Raw genomic sequence first — 22,907 nt, 5'->3', positions numbered from 1 at the left:
CATAATCTCACTAAATGCAAAGGTCAGTTTTCAACTTGAACTGCCTATAAACCATGATGCATTGAGTTCAATGTATGATATTTATATTCTTGCGTTGTTACAAATGACCATGAGGTGGCGTGTTTTTACTTCTACGTGCTGCCCAGTTAAATTTCTTCTGGAACAAACAGATTCAATTCTGCCATTCCAGAAAGTTCATAGTCTCGCTAGCTCTAATATTAAAACCAAGAGGATTCTATTTAACAAACCACCTTTTCGATGGCTTCAAATAATTCCACGCAGAAAATCTGTGTGAAAATGTGTGGCACCAGTGCCACGGACGCAAGTTTCATAGTCGACATTCATTTAAAAAAACCTCTATTTTCTTTATGTTATGGTATGTGTAACGCTAATTCGCAGCCACTGTTGCTGGACAGGGACACCCGAGTGTGTAAAAATAGACCATCATATGCTTTATGTAACACGCAGCACGCGCACTACTAACTTACTTCACGCTTGTTTAGCAGCTACAAGTTAAAATGGACTCCATGCGTCGATCTTAATAAATTACATGTGTTTTCTTAATCCCTCAAGTACGTTTTTTCACTGTCTGACACATTTTAAATGAACATTGAGTCTGACTAAATTATAATTCAGAAATAGCTAAGGATCTTCTGCGGTTTCTGTCGTCATCGCATGGTGATGTTTAAAGCCTGTATCGAATGTGTTTGGAGTCTGTAGGTTTAAGTAAGTAACATGCCGATATTTTTTGCTTACATTCAAAACTAGTTGATCTGCGACATAAAAACACTTTTTTTTTTACAGCTAACCTACGTCTCTGCATCACTACGCGTGCGTACAGTAGATAGATTTGTCATCCACACAGCGCTGTTTGTTTTAGGAGGAGGGGAGAACAGCTTGTATGAAGGGGGATTTGCCCATACACGTCACGGATTTGTCAACGAACCGTCAATCATTTCGCCTGACCAATGAATCCAATGAGCAACCCCATTCGTTGGCTTGGCAGGCACGCCTCCCAAAGATCGCGCCGCCTTATATGACTGTTTTTTTTCTCTCCCACTGACCCAAGATGGGCTGTGTGCAACGTCACATGTTGTTGTTTTTCTTAAGCTCAGTCATTCTGAGCGAAGAGTTATTTGCTGTGAACAAGAAGACATCGCATGGTGAACAGCGCCGAAATATCCAGTTCTCGGATATTTAAGTTAAATATCTTTTTACTGCGGATGGATAACAAGTTCTATAGCTGCTAAACTTAAGTAAATAAATTGTAAACGCAAGTATGGCAAGTCCGCCTATTAAAGCGGGATCCTCGTTACCAAATGACAACAACTTTCATTCAAACAACATCAGAAAATGTGGATACCTCAAGAAGCAAAAGCACGGACATCGGCGCTATTTTGTTTTGAAAGATCAGAGTGACGGACTCCCTTCGCGGCTGGAGTACTACGAGAATGAAAAGAAATGGAAAAACAAGTCCGCTGCCAAAAGAGTAATTTTTCTCGACTCTTGTCTGAGCATAAACAAGCGCGCTGACGCGAAACACAGGTATTTGATAGCCCTCTATACCAAGGACGAGTATTTTGCTGTTGCTGCGGAGAATGAGCAAGAGCAGGAGAGTTGGCACGGAGATTTATCTGATTTATTAAGTAAGGGGAAAATGTGTGACAGCTCCGTTTCTAGTTCGGCATCATCTTTGGTGGGCTTCGACGATGGAAATTACGGCATGATTACACCGGTGAATGCTGCGTATAAAGAGGTATGGCAAGTTAATCTTAAAGCAAAGGGAATTGGGCAGAGCAGAAATATCACTGGAGTTTACAGACTGTGCTTATCAAGTCGGACAATTAGCTTTGTGAAACTTAACTCGGAGGTGGCATCTGTGACCCTGCAGTTGATGAATATACGCAGATGTGGGCACTCTGATAGCTTTTTCTTCATTGAGGTGGGCAGATCTGCCTCTACTGGACCTGGAGAGCTGTGGATGCAAGCAGATGATTCTGTGGTGGCACAAAATATACATGAGACCATTTTAGAAGCTATGAAAGCGATGAAAGAGCTGTCAGAGTTCAGACCACGCAGCAAAAGCCAGTCATCAGGATCAAATCCCATATCTGTACCCACTCGGCGGAACTTGAACAATTTACCCCCTAGTCAGACAGGGTTGGTGAGGAGGTCAAGGACGGACAGTACAGCAGCCACATCTCCTGTCACCAAATTTTCTTCTTGTCGAATACGGACAGCGAGTGAAGGGGAAGGTACCATGACCAGGCCGGTCTCCATATCAATATCTGAGAATGGAAGCCCGACAGCTGTCGGCCGGAACCACATGAGCAGATCTAATACTGTCTCGGTGGGCTGCCGGACATCAGAACCATCACTGCTTCATCACAGCAGGTCCATGTCAACGACAATGTCCCACTCGCCCCCATCTGCTGTAAGCCCATTAAGTTTGTCCTCAATCAGTATGAATGGTTCCATCTCATCCACAGTACATAGACCCTCCAGCTGCAGTGGTTCTGTTTCTGGGTCACCTAATGATACTGGCTTCCTCTCGTGTGACGATTACAGTTCTAGCCCAGGGGATGTGAGGTACAACCTAGCAAACAGGAGTGACACACCTTCTTCTCTCTCCAGCACACCACCTTCAAGAGAAGCTAGTGAGCTCCATGGTTATATGGTGATGGACAGGCCATCCAACTCCCAGAACAAGATGTGTCCAACTAGCAGAGACATATTTGACATGGATATATACAGGAAGAGGACGTATTCTCTGACAACCCCGCGGCAACAGGTAGCACACTCCCAGCTATCCTCAGCGTCACTTGATGAATACATGCTGATGAGGGCTGCGAACAGGAGAACAAATTCTGCATCTCCGAAGGTCTCATACCCAGATGATTATGGGAAAACTGATATTGGCTCTAACAGTAATGTGGGTGATGACGGCTACATGCCCATGACGCCAGGCATGGCATCTCAGTGTGCCAAAAATGACCACTACATGCTCATGAGTCCCATGAGTGTTTCAGCACCCAAGCAGATCATTAACCCGAGGTCACATCCTCAGCCAACAGGCAGTGGCTGCACTACTAACTCACCCAGCAGTGGATCGCTAGAGGATAGCGGGTACATGAAGATGTGGTCTGGATCCAAGTTTTCACTGGAGAGCTCTGATGGGAAAGCCGTGAATGGAGAATACATGAATATGTCGCCGGCTGACACATATGTCTCGCCCACACCACCAGATTATTTCCTGGGTCAATGTGAAACAACACAACGATCCTCCCCATCTCTAAGTATTCGCTTTAACAAGCACCAGGCACCTAAACGGGCAGAGGATGACCAGTATGTTTTGATGAGTCCACAGAGCCAAAATCCAACAGAAGAGGCCAACAGGGTTTCTGCCCTGCCACCTCTCCGTCGCCCTGACGGCATGGCACAGAGAGCAAGAGTCAACAGGCCCAATAGGTTATCTTTAGACACTCTGAGGATGCTTCCCAGCATGACTGAACATCCTCTCCCTTGTGAGCCTAAAAGCCCTGGTGAGTACATTAACATAGACTTTGCTGCTGCTACACAGTACTCTTCTCCCTCTATGGTTTCTGTGGAAAGCCAGGGCTCACTGTCCAACCTCGGCCAGGGATCCCCCCTTTCAGACTACATGAACCTCAATCAGAATTTACACTCTCATAAACTGAGGGAAGCGCTCAACAGTCCCCTGAATGGAATGCCAGAGCTGGCTGAATGCCCATGCCCACCTGATGAGGGGGCTTATTTCCTCAATGAACGGAGAAACTCACCATGCCCATCTGGCACAGGTAAAGACAATTACACTGAGATGAGTTTCAACAATGGTCACATCTCACCTCCATTCCTGTCTGAGAATGATGAGAGTGCTTCAGTCAGCCCCACTAGCAGGGTTCAAAGGCTGGACCTGAGCGACCAGGGGGTCTCAAAAGGAATTGGTGCGTTATTGTTGGCTGCCTCCTCTGTAGACCCAAACGGAGGAGCGAAGGTGATCCGGGCAGACCCTCAGGGCCGGAGACGGCACAGCTCTGAGACTTTTTCATCCACCACCACAGTTGCACCTGTCTTTCCTTCCTTTGCACATAATGTTAAGCGACACAGCTCTGCCTCAGTAGAGAATGTCACTGTCCGAAGTAGTGAAGGTTCTGATGAGGAGTACGGGTCTCCCATGTGCCGAGAGACTTCAGCTGGTTATCAGAATGGACTTAACTACATCGCCTTAAACCTCATGGAGAAACAAGAGATGGGCAATTGTGAAAACCTTATGGGCTTCAAGACTGGTGGTTGCTGTAAAGCAGGAATAAATGGATTACATGCAACTCCATATGTGTGTCTGGGATTCAAAGAGACTGCAACCACTGTACAAGGTGAGTTCAGATGATGTGATTGGCTGTTATGATTCAAAAAGATGACTAGCATAAATATTTATATACTGCAATTTTGCAACTATGTACATACAACCTGTGTGTGTATTTATATTATAACATTTACAGTTATAATAAACACAAAACACGTTATTCTAATAGACTATATATATATATATATATATATATATATATATATAGGCTATATATATAAAATGTATAATATATATATACTGCAATATTTAAAAAGCATTTAATTTGCAACTCTCTCTATAGTCTATTAGCATAACATTTGTTTTTTTGTGTGTTTATTATAACTGGAAATGTGCAATATTAGAGGATATGTATCGAAATTATATGCACACAGTAGGCTACTTAAAGTAATTAAACAAAACATTATTGCTGAACGAAATAATAATATGTACGTTAACTCAAAATATTTAGAGAGGTTTGCACCTCTGGCTATTTGTCTCAGTATATGGGGCGTTTATGGCATTGATAAGGTGTTTTTCATTCAGAGGAATTCTAGAGAAATTTGAAGCATGAGAGACGTGACTGTATGAGTGCCCGCGCGCGGTAAACAACCCAACTGCGCAGGCACTATGACGCTGCAGTATTGAGCGGTGCGCGCACGCTTGTTTATTTACCCCAAACTCGGATCAAAGCTGGCTTTTTACAGACCGAAGTGCGTTAGTGCTTAAACATTGTTTTAAGGGTTGTAGGCTTGTGTATAACGGAGCTATTAAATAGATCTGTTCTCAGAGGATGGATCATGAAGCACTGAGGAATGCGAAATGTTGTTCTGAGGCTCATTTGGCTCACGTGCTCAGCAGTGTTTTCGTTCTATAAAACGTATCGCCTGGTCGACCTTTCCCTTAATTTTGTTATGCCCTGTTCACTCTATTCGGTCAAACATGAAGCCAAATTATTATTATTATTTAAAAAAAAAAAAAAAATTCCCCATTAACAGGGACACTTACCTAAGGTTAAGAAGGATTCCCATGTCAAATATTCCTCACACATGACATATTTCCTGCAAAAGTGCATGTGTTTATTTGCCTACTTGAATCATATCATGGGGGTGTTTGTGAGATTAAACTGCGGTCACAAGCCGTAACAATATGCTGCTCTTAATAAAGTACAGTGCCTAAGGCTTTTTCCTGTGCACTGTTTTTGCATAGCATACAGAAGATTGAATTTGCACGTACTGCACATCGTCTGGTACTCCCATATTTCCATAACGCCTCAATTGGAGGCAGTGTTGTGGGCCAAAATTATCCCCAGTGGTTAAATGGCTGTTCATGGCTGGTAGTTTTCCTTGCAGGCAGCCTGCAGTGTAAACATCAGGCGGAGGATGGATAGTGGACAGCACAGTGAGTTTAACTCTTTCTTGTCTTGAGTACTGAGCCTTGAGAAAAGAGTGGGCAGGATGGGGGTAAGAGCTAGTTTGCATTGTGTCTCTGAAATGAACGTGCAGCCATGTACACGGGGTCAGCTGAGCAGAAGAGGGAGGGCCTGATGGAGGCTTAAGTCATGTGCTTCAGTCAGGAGGAAAAACAAGCCAGGTGGTTGTTTGTGGGGTCGTTGTCAAGTAATGATGATGTTTCACGCTTGGAATGCATGACTGGGTAAAGGTTGCTGGGAGAGGCGAATACTCACTTGTTTTGGTCTCTACTCACTGCCAGGCCACATAACAGCATACAGTGTGCTGACAAGACCTTGTTTTGATGTGTTTTAAATCATAGAATGCCAGAGGCTGTCAAAATTATGATGCTTTAATTTTTGTTTGTCCTCTAACTCTGATGCAGTTATTTGTTTGTTTTTTATGTAGAACAAATTAAACAGCTCTGGTGAAAACATAGCGTATTAGTTAAAAATTGGTATCGTAGTTGAAGAAAGAGAAACCCCATAATGAAGCAGTGCAGGACAGGTGCCTCATTTCTCAAAATTACCTGTCAAAAAAAGCAGCCTGCTGTGGCAGTACCATGATATAGTCATGGTATCACATTTGTTTACTGGTAGTGTTTTGATTCTCTGTTGGATTTATCAGTAAAAATGTACTTGAGCACAGGAGATTTTTTGCTAGGGATCGCAGTGAGATTTGCTTGGTAAATAGGCACCTCCAATTCAAGAAATTGGTTTATTATGTTGCCTTATTTACAAGCACACTACTGTGCAGAATTACTAAATGCGAATGGAAATAAATGGAAAGAAAGAATTAGCAGGAAAAGAACATGTACAGTGCTTGTCTATTCAGAATATTCTGTTTAGTCCATATTCCATATTTCAATTGCTATGGAGCATGTAAACATCTTTTTCAGAATAAATACTTAACCAGAATATGGACCTTAATTTAAAATTGCAAGCATGTAAACAAGGTCAATGTCATTACCTGTTGCTCCCTGATTCGATTGTTTTGTAGTTAGGCTATTTGTTAACATTGACGATTAAATGTAGAATGTCTCTGTGATGAATTTGTAGCTTAACACATCTCTTACTGCTCTTGTGGTTTTATGAACATAATGATGAGTTGGGTGACTTTGTATGTCCCTCAATTAACACCATGCTATACAATATATATTTTGCTAAAGGAGACTTGTATACATTTAGACATTCTACATACAAAAGTAAGTCAAGTGTTACTGAAACTTTTCAGAACTTTCAGTTACTGAAACTCTCTTTCTCTCTGGAATCATACTCCTTTAGGAGTTTGTATGCATTTGCGTGTGGCAGATGGCTGAACAGGGAAGGGTGTGGGGCTGTGTGTGTGTGTGTGCACCTGCCGCTCCACTCACTGCAGGTCTGTTATCAGGCATGGCAGCAGCACAGACAATACACTAATGACAGCAGGCCATCTGCTTCTGCCCCAGGACAGTGGCTAGTGCTTGTCCCTTCAGCGGAGCAGGGCGGGGGGTGGGGTGGGGGAATGAAGAGCTAGAGAAACGGTGATAGAAAGATAAAGATCGACAGCAGTTTGCAGAGAGAAAAGAAAATATGAAAGTGTTTTTTTAAATTCAGACATACCTGCACATTTTAAGTAGTGATGCACCAAAATAATTGTTTTACAGGAACACTAAAACCAAAATAGCACTTTATGCTATTCTGGGTGTTTTTTCTCAGGTGATGAATTATACATTATATTACTACTGATATGCTGATATATACTGATAAATTATATTGCTACTCTGGCATAATTTTTGGTCACGGTGAAGTGCGTCCACTCTGCTGACATGTTTACCTCTTGTACTTTATCTACATTGTGTAAACGAAACTCTGCCACAGTCAAAATGTGTCATCCGAGAAGTGCTAATTGAATATCACTGTTTCGGTCAATGATTTTGTCCCTCAAAAACAATTTCTGCCTAATAATATTTGTTTCGGCTGACTATTTTTGGTTGCTGAAATTTCGATGCATCACTAATTTTAAGGTGTGAAATGGTACAGTTTATATTTCTGGCTGACTGTGAATGTGTATGAACAGCAGAATAGATCACACATGCACACAAACATTTTTGTGTAACTTTAGCACAAGGACAGTGAGTGTGCATTTTCAGAGAATTTAGTTACTATTCCACTACTCTTTTGAAGCTAGAAGCTCTGTCTTTGAAGCTCTTTCTCTCCCTTACATTCCTGGTGTCTGTTTATAGAATAATTTCTTACTATTTCACTGTATGTTGTTGTTACTTTCTCCTCCCACATTTAGCTACTTGAAGAAACTACTTAATTACAACTTTACATCTTCATACCACAACAACGTAAACACCGGTCAATTACCATAGAAAGTATTTCATTTTTATTTATCATGAATGATAAAGCATGTATTACACTGAAGGCTAGAATGCCTACTCTTTCTGTTCACTTCTTTTGTGATTTATTTCTTTCTTTAAATGCTGTCTGTCAGTGAAGAGGGGTTTTGTGTGAGTCTAAACTGAATATTTGGCCAGACATTTCTTTTTTTTAATTTTTTTTTTATTAGGGGGTGCTTAATGTCAGCTCCCTAGACTTTGCAACTCTAATCTGAGCTCTAACTTTAACCACGCTGAGATTTAAGCAACAAAAATTGTTAACCCAAGCAGTTCTCTCAGATTCTCCACCTCTGCAGAGCTGGCTAAACTAGGCCGGGATGTTCCCGCCTGAGATGGCCATGTCAACACTGTCAGTGTTACCCACATTTAGCCAGGAGCAAGAGGAGATTACTCTTAGGGGAGAGTGGGGGATTAGACATTGTTCAGCGGCTTGTTTTGAGGCGGATGAAAGGAGCATTGACTCAGACATAGACAGTCATTCATGCAGGTTCACAACAACCATGTCCTCATGTAGACGTCACAGCATTTCCAGGATGATTTTGCACATCCTCATTTGTTTTTGGGTCTCTGACGATTATAGGCCTAGATTTTAACTCAGCGCAGTGGAAGTTTTTTTAACCCGTTATTAAATCCACAGCTTAGACTCTTTCTTAGAGGACTCAGTTGGTCACTTATTCCACAGTTGGAGGTGCTGTGACATCTCTATCCAGTGATGCGCAAGCTAGCAGAGATGCTATGTCATGCGTGCATTAAATCAGCATTGCGTGACTATTACCCGGTTCCAAGCATCACTCACTGCTGCCTAGAGCTTTCAGCCTTACAAACTGCATTATAGGCTGCAGACATGGTTGTTGGTACCGTCATCACGCAAACCCTAAATCTCATCAGCTGAATAAAAAAGGGAGGGTCACCATCCCACCATTCATCTACTTGCATGCAAGCCTGAGCCTTTTGGCAGTTGTAGCTTTGCATCCTTGCTGCTCATTGACCCTGAAACATATTGGAATTTGTGTAAATTACCCAGGATTAAATTAACCAAGGTTAACCGAGGTTTTAAGCTTTAACTATTGTTATTTCAGGCAATCACATGAGTATACCCACAGACAATGTTTTGTCAATGCCTTACATTTAACTTCAAATTGCAATTATTTATACTGTTTACTACAATTTTAATTCAAATTAAGTTTAAATTCAGGAATTGAACTGGAATATAAAAAGCATTCTCAATTAAATGTTGAATGGTGCACAACCCTGCTGCATTGACAAAGTTTCATCATGACCTCACAGTTACTTTCAATTACAAGTGTGGTTTATGACTTTATTTCATTAACTTTTTAACAAGTCTGGCAATATGGGAATTTAGTCTTATAGTCTTTTTTAACAGATTCTACGTCTCTATCCTTGACTATATGGTCTCACTCCACATTATCTTGAAGCAAGTGTATTAAACATTCCTGAGGAGGACAGTCCTCTTGAGAAGTCCACATTATTCTTGAAGGATTACGGGCTAAAGTTCTATTTTGCTTCAAGAAACAAATATTAAATCTTACACAAATGTTATGTGTAATCATCATCTTTGCTCCAGCCATTATCACTGGCTGCATCTTATCTCCCATTCGCCATCTCCTTTCATGTAAATTAAGGTGAAGTCTGAAGTGCTTTGCCATCATTTTACCAGTCAGTTGTCAGATTATGTAATTCATACTCTTCAGGATCACCCAAGACCTAGCAAAGAAAGACCCTGAGATTTCCTCCATTTCTTTGGTCTGTGACTATAATTCCAATGAGATTATCAGGGAATTATATCAGGATTAGCCCATCTGTGGACAGTAGATGGTTAAGACTGCTGCTAGCTCCATCCCTACTGACATGATACCCTTTCCCTCACTTATCTGAGAGAGGTTTAAATATGACTGTGCATCATGGGTTAATCACTCATGCTGGTCTGGAACTGTCACTAAAAAATGTCATAAAAATGAGGTACATTTAATAATAAAATGCCATCCAAATAAAATATGAGAAGTCTTTTTTTTTTTTTCTGTGTATGCGCATGTTTTATTTTAGAAAACACAAGTGTCAAAGGGTATTTTGTATTGAGCGAAGAAAGAATAAGATCTTGTGAGTACCTTCGGGTTTTAATAGTGTTTTGGCTCTAATTGCTCTAACCCATTTTTTTTAATGGGTTTAGTTCATAAAAAATTGATTTGTAAAAGGCTGCTGGATAACGTTCAAGATAATTTGACGTCAGGGGTTCTCCTACAGTGCAGCTACAGTTTTTCTCAACAATTTTTCATTCTCATTGTTGCTTGTGGTTATACATTTTTGTTTCAAATGAAGCTTTAAAGATATCTTCTCTTTTTTTCTCCCCCTTACTTTCAGATTGAGCAAGAAGCAGAGGTTATTCCTCCTGGTACTGAGGGAAAGTGGAAGCTCAACCAGTAACTAGACTGGACTGGTCTGGTCTGGACTATGCTGCTGTAAATGAACTGTGACCTTTGCAACTCATCCTAAAGCTGAACGTCCGATGGCTGGGTTGTGATTATTCTAGAGAGAATTCTAGTCTAGCCACTTTAACATGCTACTCCTGCACCATTTTTCAGGATCTACAAAGCTGCTGCTCTGTTGGTAACAAGAGTCACGAAACATACATGCCACTTCACTTGTATGTTTGAACTTTTAATTGTTGTTGATGTGAACACTTTTTTTATTTTTATTTTATTCAGAACAATAATTGGAATATAGTTTACCCTGAAATATGTAATCTTAATTTACCTGACATAAACAACTGTAAGGTTCTTATTGCCCCATCCCATGAATAGGTACAATTGTGGTATTTTAGTCATTTTAAATGATGACTAAAAGATTTCCACAAGTCCTTTCTTAGGAAAAGACTTGTACTGATGTATGTAATTTTGAAGAGATAAAGAATTCCTACTTATTTTTTCCTCAAATTGAATGTTCTCACATGACCAATCCAAAGCCTTACTCTCTGTCCGCAAAATTGCGACTACTTATCTGGACCTAAACAATGAGAAAATATCAAAACGTGATATTTATTGTATACACTCTATTTTTCTAGATATTTAGTTTATTAAATAAAAACATAGTAAGTTGCTATATAATGGTCCACTTTTGATATTCAGAGTGTCTTACCACATAATCAGAGGTGGTTATTGCAAATAATAATTAATATCTAAACATTATTAGTACATATTATATTTATGACCAAATATGGTCAACCTTTAAATCCTATGTTTCCTCAGATTCATTGTCACTTTCTCACGTTGTTGCATAAAACATGGCCATTCCATGTTCCTCTGCCTCAAGAATTGCATTTAACAGTAATATAATATATGGTAACAGTGACTATTTCCCATTTGCGTAGAAATAGCATGCACTACTAGATGGTATCGATGCACAGGAATTTTGACCACAGAAAATGCCATAAGACACCACCTTCGGCTAAAGCAGAAAGAGTAAAATGGAAGTTAATCACTTAAAAAAATATTATTAACAGAATTGATAGTTTTTCCAGACAAAGGCTTATTTCAAATGAGCACTTTCAGTTTTTTAGATGTGTGGGTCCAGAATTTGGACGATCATTTCTGTTCCTTTCTGTGCATCACTACTTGACCACAGTTTAATAGTTGGTGACTGTCTTAATATGCTCACATTGGCTCTGTGTTGATAATATCGCAGTGATGTCTCATTCAACTAGATTGTAACACATGACGCATCTGAATGTAGAGCACAAAACCCACTTAGACAGTATGAGTGAACAGATTAGTGGGGCAGAAAAAATTATCACAACAGGAGTAATTTTAGCCATTCTCTGCTTTTCCCTGAATGTTGTGAACTAGGCTAAATACGAAAATGTGATCAGCTTAACATTTTCATGACATTTAAGATACTTCTCCTACGCAAACTGCTAAGCAAATAAAAAAATGCAAGATACGACGCATTGCATTTGTGAAACGTGATTTGTTCAAAACTTTATAAATCCCTTATCTAAAAACACATGTATAGCACTGATATAGACGTGTTGATGCTTTTTTACATTTTATGTTTAAAGTCCTAAATAAGAGTGACACATGACACCATGCTACTTTATTATGTAATTTATTGAGGTAATGGTATTCATTCTTCTTGATTCTTAGGAAGGTCTTGCTTCTTGGGTAGCATTCATTCACCCTTTGTATATGCAATTCTTACTAATCAAATTAGTTTACAAAGTGGAACCAGATGTATAAATATTATGTTAATATATTTGTTAAAAGATTTTGCAGAGATATTGAATTTATGCTGTTTTGTACATTTCATTCTGCCAACTTTTAAAACTTGTTTTATTTTTCTTTATGAAACAAATCTATATATATATTCAACAGTGTTCTTGAAGATCTTGAATCTAAGTATAATATATATATATATATATATATATATATATATATATATATATATATATATATATATTGTTTGTATGTATCAAAGGGTTAATATATTTTCAATATTTGCCAGGTTTAATTGAACAAGCTGTCTTCCATTGTACAAATATCACATACTGTTTATTGTCATGCTGTTAAGAGATCATTTAAAATATTCTAGATAAATATTGCTTTTGTTTGTGTTGCAAAAGAGTCACATGCAATAATACAAATAATAAATATTGTTATTTAAGGAAAATAAAATGTTTTATTGTTTTTTTGTTTGTTTCTTATATCCTTTCTACAAAACCTAGAACACCTAGTGATGCAAACTTGTTATATAAACATACATATTTTGAAATAATTCCCACCTCTTTACTGACACTGTGTCCCTAAGCTTGAGGGTAATAGAGGAAGGAACACACAGTTCATTCATAAACAAGTAGACAGATTACTTCCTGTTGAATGAGCAGGACAAAAGCAAGTGTTTTCCTGTTCATATCATAATTCCTAGGCTCGAATTGATATAACAGGATGCTAATGAATCAATATATTCCATGTGCTAGACTGAGGTACAGTCCAGATCCACATGCAGGAAGCAAATAGAGCAATACATCCTTCCTTTTCACTTTATGTTATACAGTATCTGGATCATTCCTAACAGAGTACCTTTTGAGTTCTTTAAGTTAAATAAACAGTTATTCAAGTGTTGTGATTTATGGAAGTATTTCTGGGATACTCGACTTTCAGGAATATGCAGCACTTTATTAATCATAGCTTGATTATTTATGGTAGAAAAGTTAACACGATGGACCCTAAAAGGTTGGAAATAAATGTGAGATTGGCAGTCTGCTTGCATGAGGGTTTCAGTTTAGAAATAATTTATGTCATTTGTGTAAATTTATTAAACAACTTGGTATGTTCTGTAAATTCATCAAACAAACTATTTTAGTCAAACCAACCGAAAATACAAAGCATACTAATACAGCAATTATGTATTTTGTTAAAGAGATTTTGAAAAAAATTAACAGGATACAAAATTATATTGGGAATAGAAAAAAAAAAAAGATTACCAGTTAAGAAGATATTCCAAAGTTTTCTTAAAAAAACAAACAAATGAAAACAAGAAACATCTGAATTGTTTTTAAATTGTCAGTTTTATTGAAAAGTTCAAAGCATCTGTGGTCGTGAAAAAAACATCTGCTCAAATCAAAGCAGTAACAAATTCACCCCATGTTCACTTAATCGTGATTTTGAGATTAAAGCAACATGAATAATAGTGTAGCAAGTCTAAAGACTGTTTATGTTCAATATCAGGTGCGATCTAGATGCATGTATTTTCTTTCATGTGTTCTGGTTGTGTGGGGCTTTAAGGCATGGGCTGTACTTCTGAAGAACGAGCCTGCGCAGTGTGGGTGGGAGTTAGAGGAAAAGGAGTTCCTGAAGTTTGAGGTTTGCTGGACTGTGTGAGGCAAGAGCATCGACCACACAGGTGCTCACGTTAATAAAAAAAGCATTTAAACGGTTAAGTGAGTCTATCATTTTCTCCGATCGCTACACTGGTGTCAGAAGTGAACTGTTTGAATCCAGTTAGTATACGAGATTGCTCTCGTTGTCGTTCCTGAAACACGATGCAGAAGCAGACTAAAGAAAAGATTAAGTCCGAGCCAGAAGCAAGCCGGATGTTTCGTGAGGCTCTAGGCGCTTCGGCATGGGCTTCCGATTAATTCGCAACAGAGAAAGACTTTCTGGAATCGCACAAGGCTTGTGTGAGGGAGTCTACTTGGAGGATGGCTGTAGACGCCGGGCTTTCGTTGCCGGAACCAAGTGCCGCTGAGTACCGCCGAACTTTCATGACAACAAACAAACATGGTGGCGCCCACGGAACCGCGCTGTCTTCGGATGTAAACATACATGGCGGCGCCCACGGAACCACACTGTCTTTGGATGTAAACATAAATGGCGGCGCATATGAAACATAAATGATACGCAGCTCTATATTTCTTCACACCCTGACGAAACATACCAATTCACAAAATTAACGGAATGCATAGCTGATATAAAAAAACTGGATGACTAGCAACTTTCTACTACTTAATTTAAAATTTTTAACAAAAATTTTAAATTTCTACTACACATAAATTTGGATGTAAACATAAGTGCCCACGGAACCACGCTGTCTTCGGATGTAAACAGACATGGCGGCGCCCACAGAACCGCACTGGTTGTCGATGTAAACAGACATGGCGGCGACCACGGAACCACGCTGGTTGCTGATGTAAACAGACATGGCGGCGCCCACGGAACCGCGCTGGTTGCCGATGTAAATTGAAATGGCGGCACACCACACACTACACTCACGAACCCACCCCAGCGCTGTCGCCAGTCCACCACAGGTAGCTGTTTACCCCACCTCCTTACCCCACACCCCAGCTGACCTCTTCCCCGGGGTGGCCACACAGTGCCCTTTAGAGCCAGCCTTGAGCCTCTCCAGCAGGTATGGGCAGGGAAACGGCATTCCATTTCTGGCTCTCGAGGAGGGGGAGGGGTTGGTTGCTTTGAGGGAGTTTTGGCTGAAGAATTGTGAGGGCTTGGATGAGATTCCAACATTGTTTTGCATTTGGGGAAGGAGATGTGGGGTGAAAAACACCTGGCGCAGCACGAAATTGAGACTGGGAATGCCATGCCCAGTAGGCTGGGGCCCCGGAGGCTCCCTTTTGCCCGTCAGGACGCTGCTGATAAGGCCTTGTTAGACATGCAGCGAGCGGGGATTATTGAGCCGTCCGAGAGCGTGTGGGCCACATGGTGCCTAAGAAGGGGGGCAGTGGTGGTTTTGTGTTGACTATAGACGCCTTAATGAGGACACCAGGAAGGACTCAGTCATACCCGTAACCGGGTCGTCATGGTTCACTTCACTGGACCTGCGCACTGGTTATTGGCAGATACCACTTGCTCCCGATGCCAGACACTGGAGGCACTCAGGCGTGTGCTGGTTCGCATAAGCGAGTCTGGCTTGAAGCTGCACCCGGAGAAAAGTAATTTGTTTAGGAGGGAAGTGACGTTTTTGGGGCACAAGCTGGGGGGCCAAGGGATTGGTCCGATGGAAGAGAAAGTGCAGGCTGTAAGCAACTGGCCCACTCCAGTTTTTGGGGGTTGGCCTCATATTACAGGAGGTTTGTGCATGGTTTGTCCAGCATCGCGGACCAACTTTTCCGCCTGCTGAAGAAGGATAAGTCCTTCTCAGTACTAGGACCTTTGCTGTTCACACTGTACATGCTACCCTTGGGAGATATCATTAGGAAGCATGGCATTAGTTTTCACTGTTATGCTGATGATACGCAGCTCTATATTTCTTCACACCCTGACGAAACATACCAATTCACAAAATTAACGGAATGCATAGCTGATATAAAAAAACTGGATGACTAGCAACTTTCTACTACTTAATTTTTGGGAAAAAAACTTCTTCACGTAATAACCTAGAATACTGTCTAACACTTGATGGCTGCTCTGTCAAGTTTTCGTCGTCGGTTAGGAATCTGGGTGTGCTCTTTGATACCAATCTTTCATTTGAAAGTCACGTGTCTAGCATCTGTAAAACCGCATTTTTGTTTCATCTTAAAAATATATTTAAATTACGTCATATGCTCTCAATGAAAAATGCAGAACAATTATTTAATGCGTTCATGACATCAAGGCTAGATTATTGTAATGATATTATGGGTGGTTGCACTGCACGCTTAATAAACAAACTACAGCAGGTCCAAAATGCAGCAGCTAGAGTTCTTACCAGAAACAGGAAGTATGACCATATTAGCCCGGTTCTGTCAACACTGCGTTGGCTCCCTATTAAACATCGTATAAATGTTAAAATATTGCTGATTGATCACTTACAAAGCACTAAATGGTTTAGCTCCCCAGTACTTGAGCGAGCTCTTAACGCATTATAGTCCTTCATGTCTATTGCGATCTCAAAATATCGCATACCTAGAATATCAAAATCGACTGCTGGCGGTAGATCCTTTTCCTATTTAGCACCAAAACTTTGGAACAATCTTCCTAACATTGTCCGGGAAGCAGACACACTCTGTCAGTTCAAATATAGACTAAAAACACATCTCTTTGGCCTAGCATACACATAACACATTATTGACTTCTATAATTCAATGTTAGACTGCATAGTTCAGGTCAGCCGGAACCGGGAACACTCCCCATAAATCCTGATGTACTTTTTACATCATAAGAAGGATGGCGTCTACGCTAATATTAGTCTCTCTGTTTATTCGAGGTTTACCGCAGTCCGCCGGATCCAGGCCGTATCCAGATCTGATGAAGGACCTGCGCCTGGACACAATGACAACACAGTCCTAAAGTGTCAACCAGTCCCTTCCCTTTTTACTGAAGTCAGCCAGATCCCGGTTGTATCCAGATCAGATGGTGGACCTGCACCTGGAACCATCCATGATGCATCCTGAAGTGCCAGCCTCAACAGCCCTCTGAAGGCCTCATCGACACGACAGCCATCGGCAATGATCCTCAGCAAACTCGTCTCCATACCGGCGTGATGACTCCGACTTCCAACCAGATGGAACTGGATAAATATTCTGAATGTTCTGATCCAATCTGACTTCTGACCTGTAATGATGCCTGGATCATAATCATACACTGTTCGCTCGTTGGCCAGAGGAGAACTGGCCCCCGACTGAGCCTGGGTTCTCCCCAGGTTTTTTTTTCCATTCTGTCACCTGATGGAGTTTTGGTTCCTTGCCACTGTTTGCCTTGGCTATTGGCTTGCTTAGTTGGGGACATTTAATATTCAACAATATTACTGATCTGCCTTACTTAAGGTGGACGATGGCGCAATTTTCTTCTAGAAACAAACTTTGTTGTATTATTTTCATGTTATCACTGTGAAGCTGCTTTGATACAATCTGTATTGTAAAAAGCTCTATATAAATAAAGGTGACTTGACTTGACTTCACTTGGACTGAGGAGTGTCAAGTGTTTTGCTGCCCTGAAACAGGCTCTGGTCACAGCCCCTGTATTGGTCCCCCCTGACCTCGCACTGCCCTTAATTCTGGACACGGACACCAGCAATGTGGGTATGGGGGCGGTTCTCTCTCAGGTGGGGGTTGGGGGAGAGCGAGTTGTGGCCTATTACAATAAAGTGTTCAACAAGGCAAAATGCAGATACTGTGTCACCAGACGGGAACTTGTTGCGGTGCTGTTTGCAGTCCGACACTTTAAGTATTACCTGTGTGGGCTACCTTTCACTGTACGCACTGATCATTCAGCTCTCCAATGGCTAATGTCATTCAAAGAGCCAGAGGGCCAGCTGGCACGCTGGATTGAGGAACTTCAGGCATACAGTATGAGAGTAGTACAGGGTCAGGCCATACAAATGCAGACGCTCTTTCTCGTCAGCCATGCTTTGCCGACAAGTGTCAGTACTGTGATAAAAGAGAAGTCAAGGAAAGAGAGCTGGAGGACCAGGATGCCAGTGGGGCTTCTGTGGTTTGTAAGCATGGCGATACGCCGGTGTGTTTGACGGTTGGGACAGTGGGAATAGAGGACTGGAGGCGGCTGCAAGAGGAAGATGCGGACCTGCAGCCAGTAATCCAGTGGGTCCAAACACAGCAGCGACCTCTATGGGAGGAAGTGGCCATTCTCTCTTTGTCCACAAAAAACTTATGGACAAAATTCAAAGACCTGCTTCTGCAACACAGGGCGTTAGAGAGGGAGTGGAAAGACGCTGCCACTGGGGAGGGGAGGTGGCAGGTGGTGGTGCCCAGGTCGCTGCGTGAGGGGGTTATCAGGGCTGCCCATGGGACGGTGGGGTCTGGACACTTTGGGGTTTCAAAAACACTCAAACATGTCAGACAGAGTTTTTACTGGGGGCTTGTGAGGAGAGATGTGGAGGATTTTTGTCAGCCAATCCCTCGCTCCCCTGTAACAGTTCCCCGTAGGAGGCCCAATGGAGAGAGTGGGGGTGGATGTAATGGGTCCTTTTCCATGTTCGGAGAGGGGTAACAGGTTTGTGCTGACGGCTATGTATTATTTCACTAAATGGCCAGAAGCTTACGCACTGCCTGACCTAGAAGCCGAGACAGTGGTGAATGCATTAGTGGATGGCATGTTCAGCCGGTTCGAGGTTGCTGAATCCATACACAGCTATCAAGGCCGGAATTTTGAGTTGCGTGTCTTCTCGCTGATGTGTGAAAAATTAGGGATTCACAAAACATGGACCACCCCTTTGCATCCTCAAAGTGATGGCCTTGTTGACAGATTTAACAGGACACTGGCGGAACAGCTGGCCATTGTGTCTGCCAAGCATCAGCGAGATTGGGATACGCACTTGCCATTTATCCTAATGGCTTGCCGATCTGGTGTGCCAGACTCAACCTCTTGCACACCTGCCCTTTTGATGTTAGGGAGGGAGATCAGAACACCTGGGGAAATGGCTTTCGGGAGGCCACCTGATGTGCCTGCTAGGAAGCTTCAGGACTCTTTGGAAGCTGCTCATAATTTTGCAAGGAAGCAGTTGTTAAAAGCAGGGACCCAGCAGAAGTGAAATTATGATCTGAAAGCAAAAGGGGGGGCATTTCACTGCGGGAGAGCCGGTGTGGGTGTACAGCCCTCAGAGAAAGAAGGGCAGGTGCCCTAAACTGGACTCCAAGTGGGTTGGGCCGTGCAGTGTTCTGGAGAGAATCGGAGAAGTGGTTTACAGAGTGCAGTTGCCTCCGAGGGCAGCTTATAGCCCCGCTACAGCCCCAGCACCGGCCTCCTCTACAGATGTGCCTACCCCGGAGGGTGGACCAGGACCCCAGTCCTCTGGCAGACCCACATGCAGCCACACCAGTTCTTGAGCTGCAAACCTCGCATTCATATAGCCTGGTTTCAGTTACACAGGAAGGGCAACTGCAACCTCAGCGAGTCAGAAGGCCGCAGAGACGTTTCGGAGACTTTGTTTGTTCCCTTGAGGTCGAGGCACTTTGTGAAGGGGGAGCAGTGTTGCAAGTCTAAAGACTGTTTATGTTCAATAGCAGGTGCGATCTAGCTGCATGTATTTTCTTTCATGTGTTATGTGTTCTGGTTGTGTGGGGCTTTAAGGCATGGGCTGTTCTTCTGAAGAACGAGCCTGCACAATTATGTGTGGGCGGGGGTTGGAGGAAAAGGAGTTCCTGTAGTTTGAGGTTCGCTGGACTGTGTGACGCAAAAGCATCGGCCACACAGGTGCTCACGTTAATAAAAGAGCATTTAAACTGTTGAGTCTATCATTTTCTCCGATCGCTATAATATCATTTCCATCTACAACTATTGCATTTTATACAATGTTGGCTATTAAGGAAAATATATGCATGCACATAATATATCTTTCTTTTAATGCACACATACTAAATACTTGAGACACTGATGTAGGTAAGATCAATTCAGAAAACCAATGTGTCCAGACTCATGCACGGGCCAAACACCTGGGGGAAAAAAAAGAAAAAGATTTGCACTCACACAATGAAGCACAAGGGCAGCAGGACCTCTGTTAGATCACAGTGACTGGAGGGAAGAGGCAAGGGCACAGCGTTATGCAATAATCCATGTCAGTGTAAAGAACACACTGTGCCGGAACTGCAATTTCCCCTGCCTCTGTCCCAGGCCCTGTTTCTGAAATATTTGCAAAAGACCTCCTACATAGAGACAAAATGAATAGGAAAAGAGTCAATCAAAGTCATTTACATTTACAGAGTGTTGCTAAGAGAAGGTTTTGTTTAGGAAAAAGTGGACACTTTGATCAGCAGTTTGATGAGACTGCATGAATTATTTTCTCTCGCAAACCGCACAAACAATGCCCTGCAGCCATTTAGACTATCTATGCAACAGTAATCTATCAGTCGAAATGTCCTACCAACACTAAACAAAAATGCAAATTGATGCATTCAGAATCTTAGTTTCTTTCAACTATTGTCTTAAAATTGGCCAAATTGACACTGCTTTGTTTTGTCAGTTTAAATTTGTTCATAGACCTTAACACTTGACACAAATTCCAAGAATGGTGTCAATCAACAAATGACAAAGATGAGTTCACAATGAAATCAAAATTGTGACAATTCTTGTTTTATGAAATATTGCAGTATTTGTAATAAATGATTTATCCGCTAAATATTTAACTCATTTGCCATTTATTAATTTTTATTTTTTTCTTCAGTGAATTAAACCACCTCACAATACCCACCCCTGTCGGTGAAAATACCCACTTTGCATACAACTGCAAGTTGTATTTTGAGACCATGTTTAATATTTAATATGTTTCCAGTAAAGTGGATCTAAAAATGCTGTTACCAAATCACTTTCTCATGTACCATGTAAAATGTAATTTTATTTTAGTATTTTCGTCTTGCTTTCCAATAAAAAGTAAAGTCTCAGAACACGATGAGAAGCCAATTTGTGTAAGATAAGAGGACTTGTTTTCAAAGAACATATTTTTCTCTGGGACAGTACTGGCAGCAATTGGAAATTATTGGGATTCCCCAGATGTCAGACAGGCTATCACCTGTCTGTCTTTCCAGGGCAATAAGCCAGTGGTGTAAGCATAGCCTACACTGCCTGAATAAAGTGGGATGGAAAAGAGAGTAGGGTTGAACTACTACAGCTAAAAAATAATAATAAAAAAAAAATAAAAAAAAATGGTTTGAGGCCAAAGAAAGTCCCAGTGTCTGAATAAAATCATGTGGTCCAGAAAATTGGGTAAAATCATTTAATATTCAGAATAGGAAGATATGTTAGGATATGGATAATTAAGAGGAGGATTAAGGGTATATAAACATATATATGTATCTTCACATTCTGCTTGTGTTTAGTCTACAACAAAGTAAAGTTGTCTGTATTGAATCAGATGCAGTTAATTCTGGAAAATAACCCATCAATCACTTCCTTAGATATTCTCACATGCACAGTCTTGGTCCGGCTTTACTCAAATAAAAGCTATGCATCTTCATTACAAACAACATACCTACAAACTAAACAAAATGTTTTATTATTTATATCTTCCATCCTGAACATCAAACATGGTTGTGAGTGCACAATGTGTCCAGATTGTACATGCGCATTTGTGCAACCAAAAAAACACAAACACCACGGCAATCAAAAGAGTAACCATTACCCAACTAGAACATTGCCCTGTTTATGAAGGACTATTAGTAGTCATGGTGGCAAACACGCACACACATCTATCCATTATGCAAACACACATTATTTCCAGACAAAATGGCTTATTATCCTCTGACCTCAGGGAAACTTCTTTAGTTTCAGTTTTCTGATATGCAACTCAGCATTAGCATCTTAAACATTAAAGTCCAATAACATGCAATATTCACTGAATGAGAACTGAAAAAATGACAACAAAAGCCAAGAAAACAACAAATAACAGTCATTATTTTTATTTATTCATCAGGACTTATTCACTTATCTATTGAAAACGTACTCGGTTACTAACGTAACCTCGGTTCTCTCTAGAAGAGGGAACGAGTACTGCGTAAGTATCTTACGCTAGGGGAAAATCCCTTTTCCGCGAGATATTGAAGCCAAAAAATTATCCTTAATTTTGTATTATTGTAAAACGCGTTGCGGCAACATACAGACATAGGCAAGACGGCTCGTGTGCATATTGGCTGTTCTGCGGCAACTGCAGCAGCCTATCGAGCGAGGCCTAGCGTGACGTCAGACCCAATGAGGGTGCTTCGCGCCCACTGCGTCACGTCCCGCCGAAACGGGCGTGGCTTAGGCCTATAAATCCAGCTCGCAGGCAGGTGATATCTGGTTTTTCATCGCCGAAGCTTAACCAGAGCGTGTGCATGCACGGCAAGATACGCAGTACTCGTTCCCTCTTCTAGAGAGAACCGAGGTTACGTTAGTAACCGAGTACGTTCTCTTACGAGAGGTCTCTCGTACTGCGTAAGTATCTTACGCTAGGGGACCCAATGTAAAACGCCGTGCATGCTGGGATCTGACACCAAAGACCCAAGGGCGAGAGCCCGGGGTTCATATAGTGCATAATCACCAGGGGAACTCACAGGGAGTCCGGGAAGAGGGAGGGGCAGAGCCGCGCTCTTCCACATATAGCAGCGTCCCTCAGACGCAAATTACATCATACAGACAGGGCGGAGTACGGCCTGAACTGATGGAAAATTGTGGGTCTTATTCATTTGCCCATAAGCATTTTACGGTCGATCAGCGAGCAGTGCTCATCGAGCAGTGCTCAGCAGACACAGTATTCTGAACCGATAGCATCAGAACAG

At 41.5% G+C, this 22,907-nt stretch overlaps 1 protein-coding gene across 1 annotated transcript; it reads left to right on the top strand.

Moving 5' to 3' along the window:
* Window positions 1-1,053: 1,053 nt before the first annotated feature.
* Window positions 1,054-12,637, top strand: irs2a (insulin receptor substrate 2a). Its single transcript, XM_084103680.1, has 2 exons — window positions 1,054-4,394; window positions 10,577-12,637. Exons 1-2 carry the CDS (start codon window positions 1,280-1,282, stop codon window positions 10,579-10,581), a joined length of 3,120 nt encoding a protein of 1,039 aa, XP_083959806.1. The 5' UTR covers window positions 1,054-1,279; the 3' UTR covers window positions 10,582-12,637.
* Window positions 12,638-22,907: the final 10,270 nt, after the last annotated feature.

The sequence above is a fragment of the Abramis brama genome, assembly GCF_963993115.1.
Source record: "Abramis brama genome assembly, chromosome: 2".
Classification (NCBI taxonomy): Eukaryota; Metazoa; Chordata; class Actinopteri; order Cypriniformes; family Leuciscidae; genus Abramis; species Abramis brama.
This window is presented reverse-complemented; position numbering and strand designations above follow the sequence as displayed.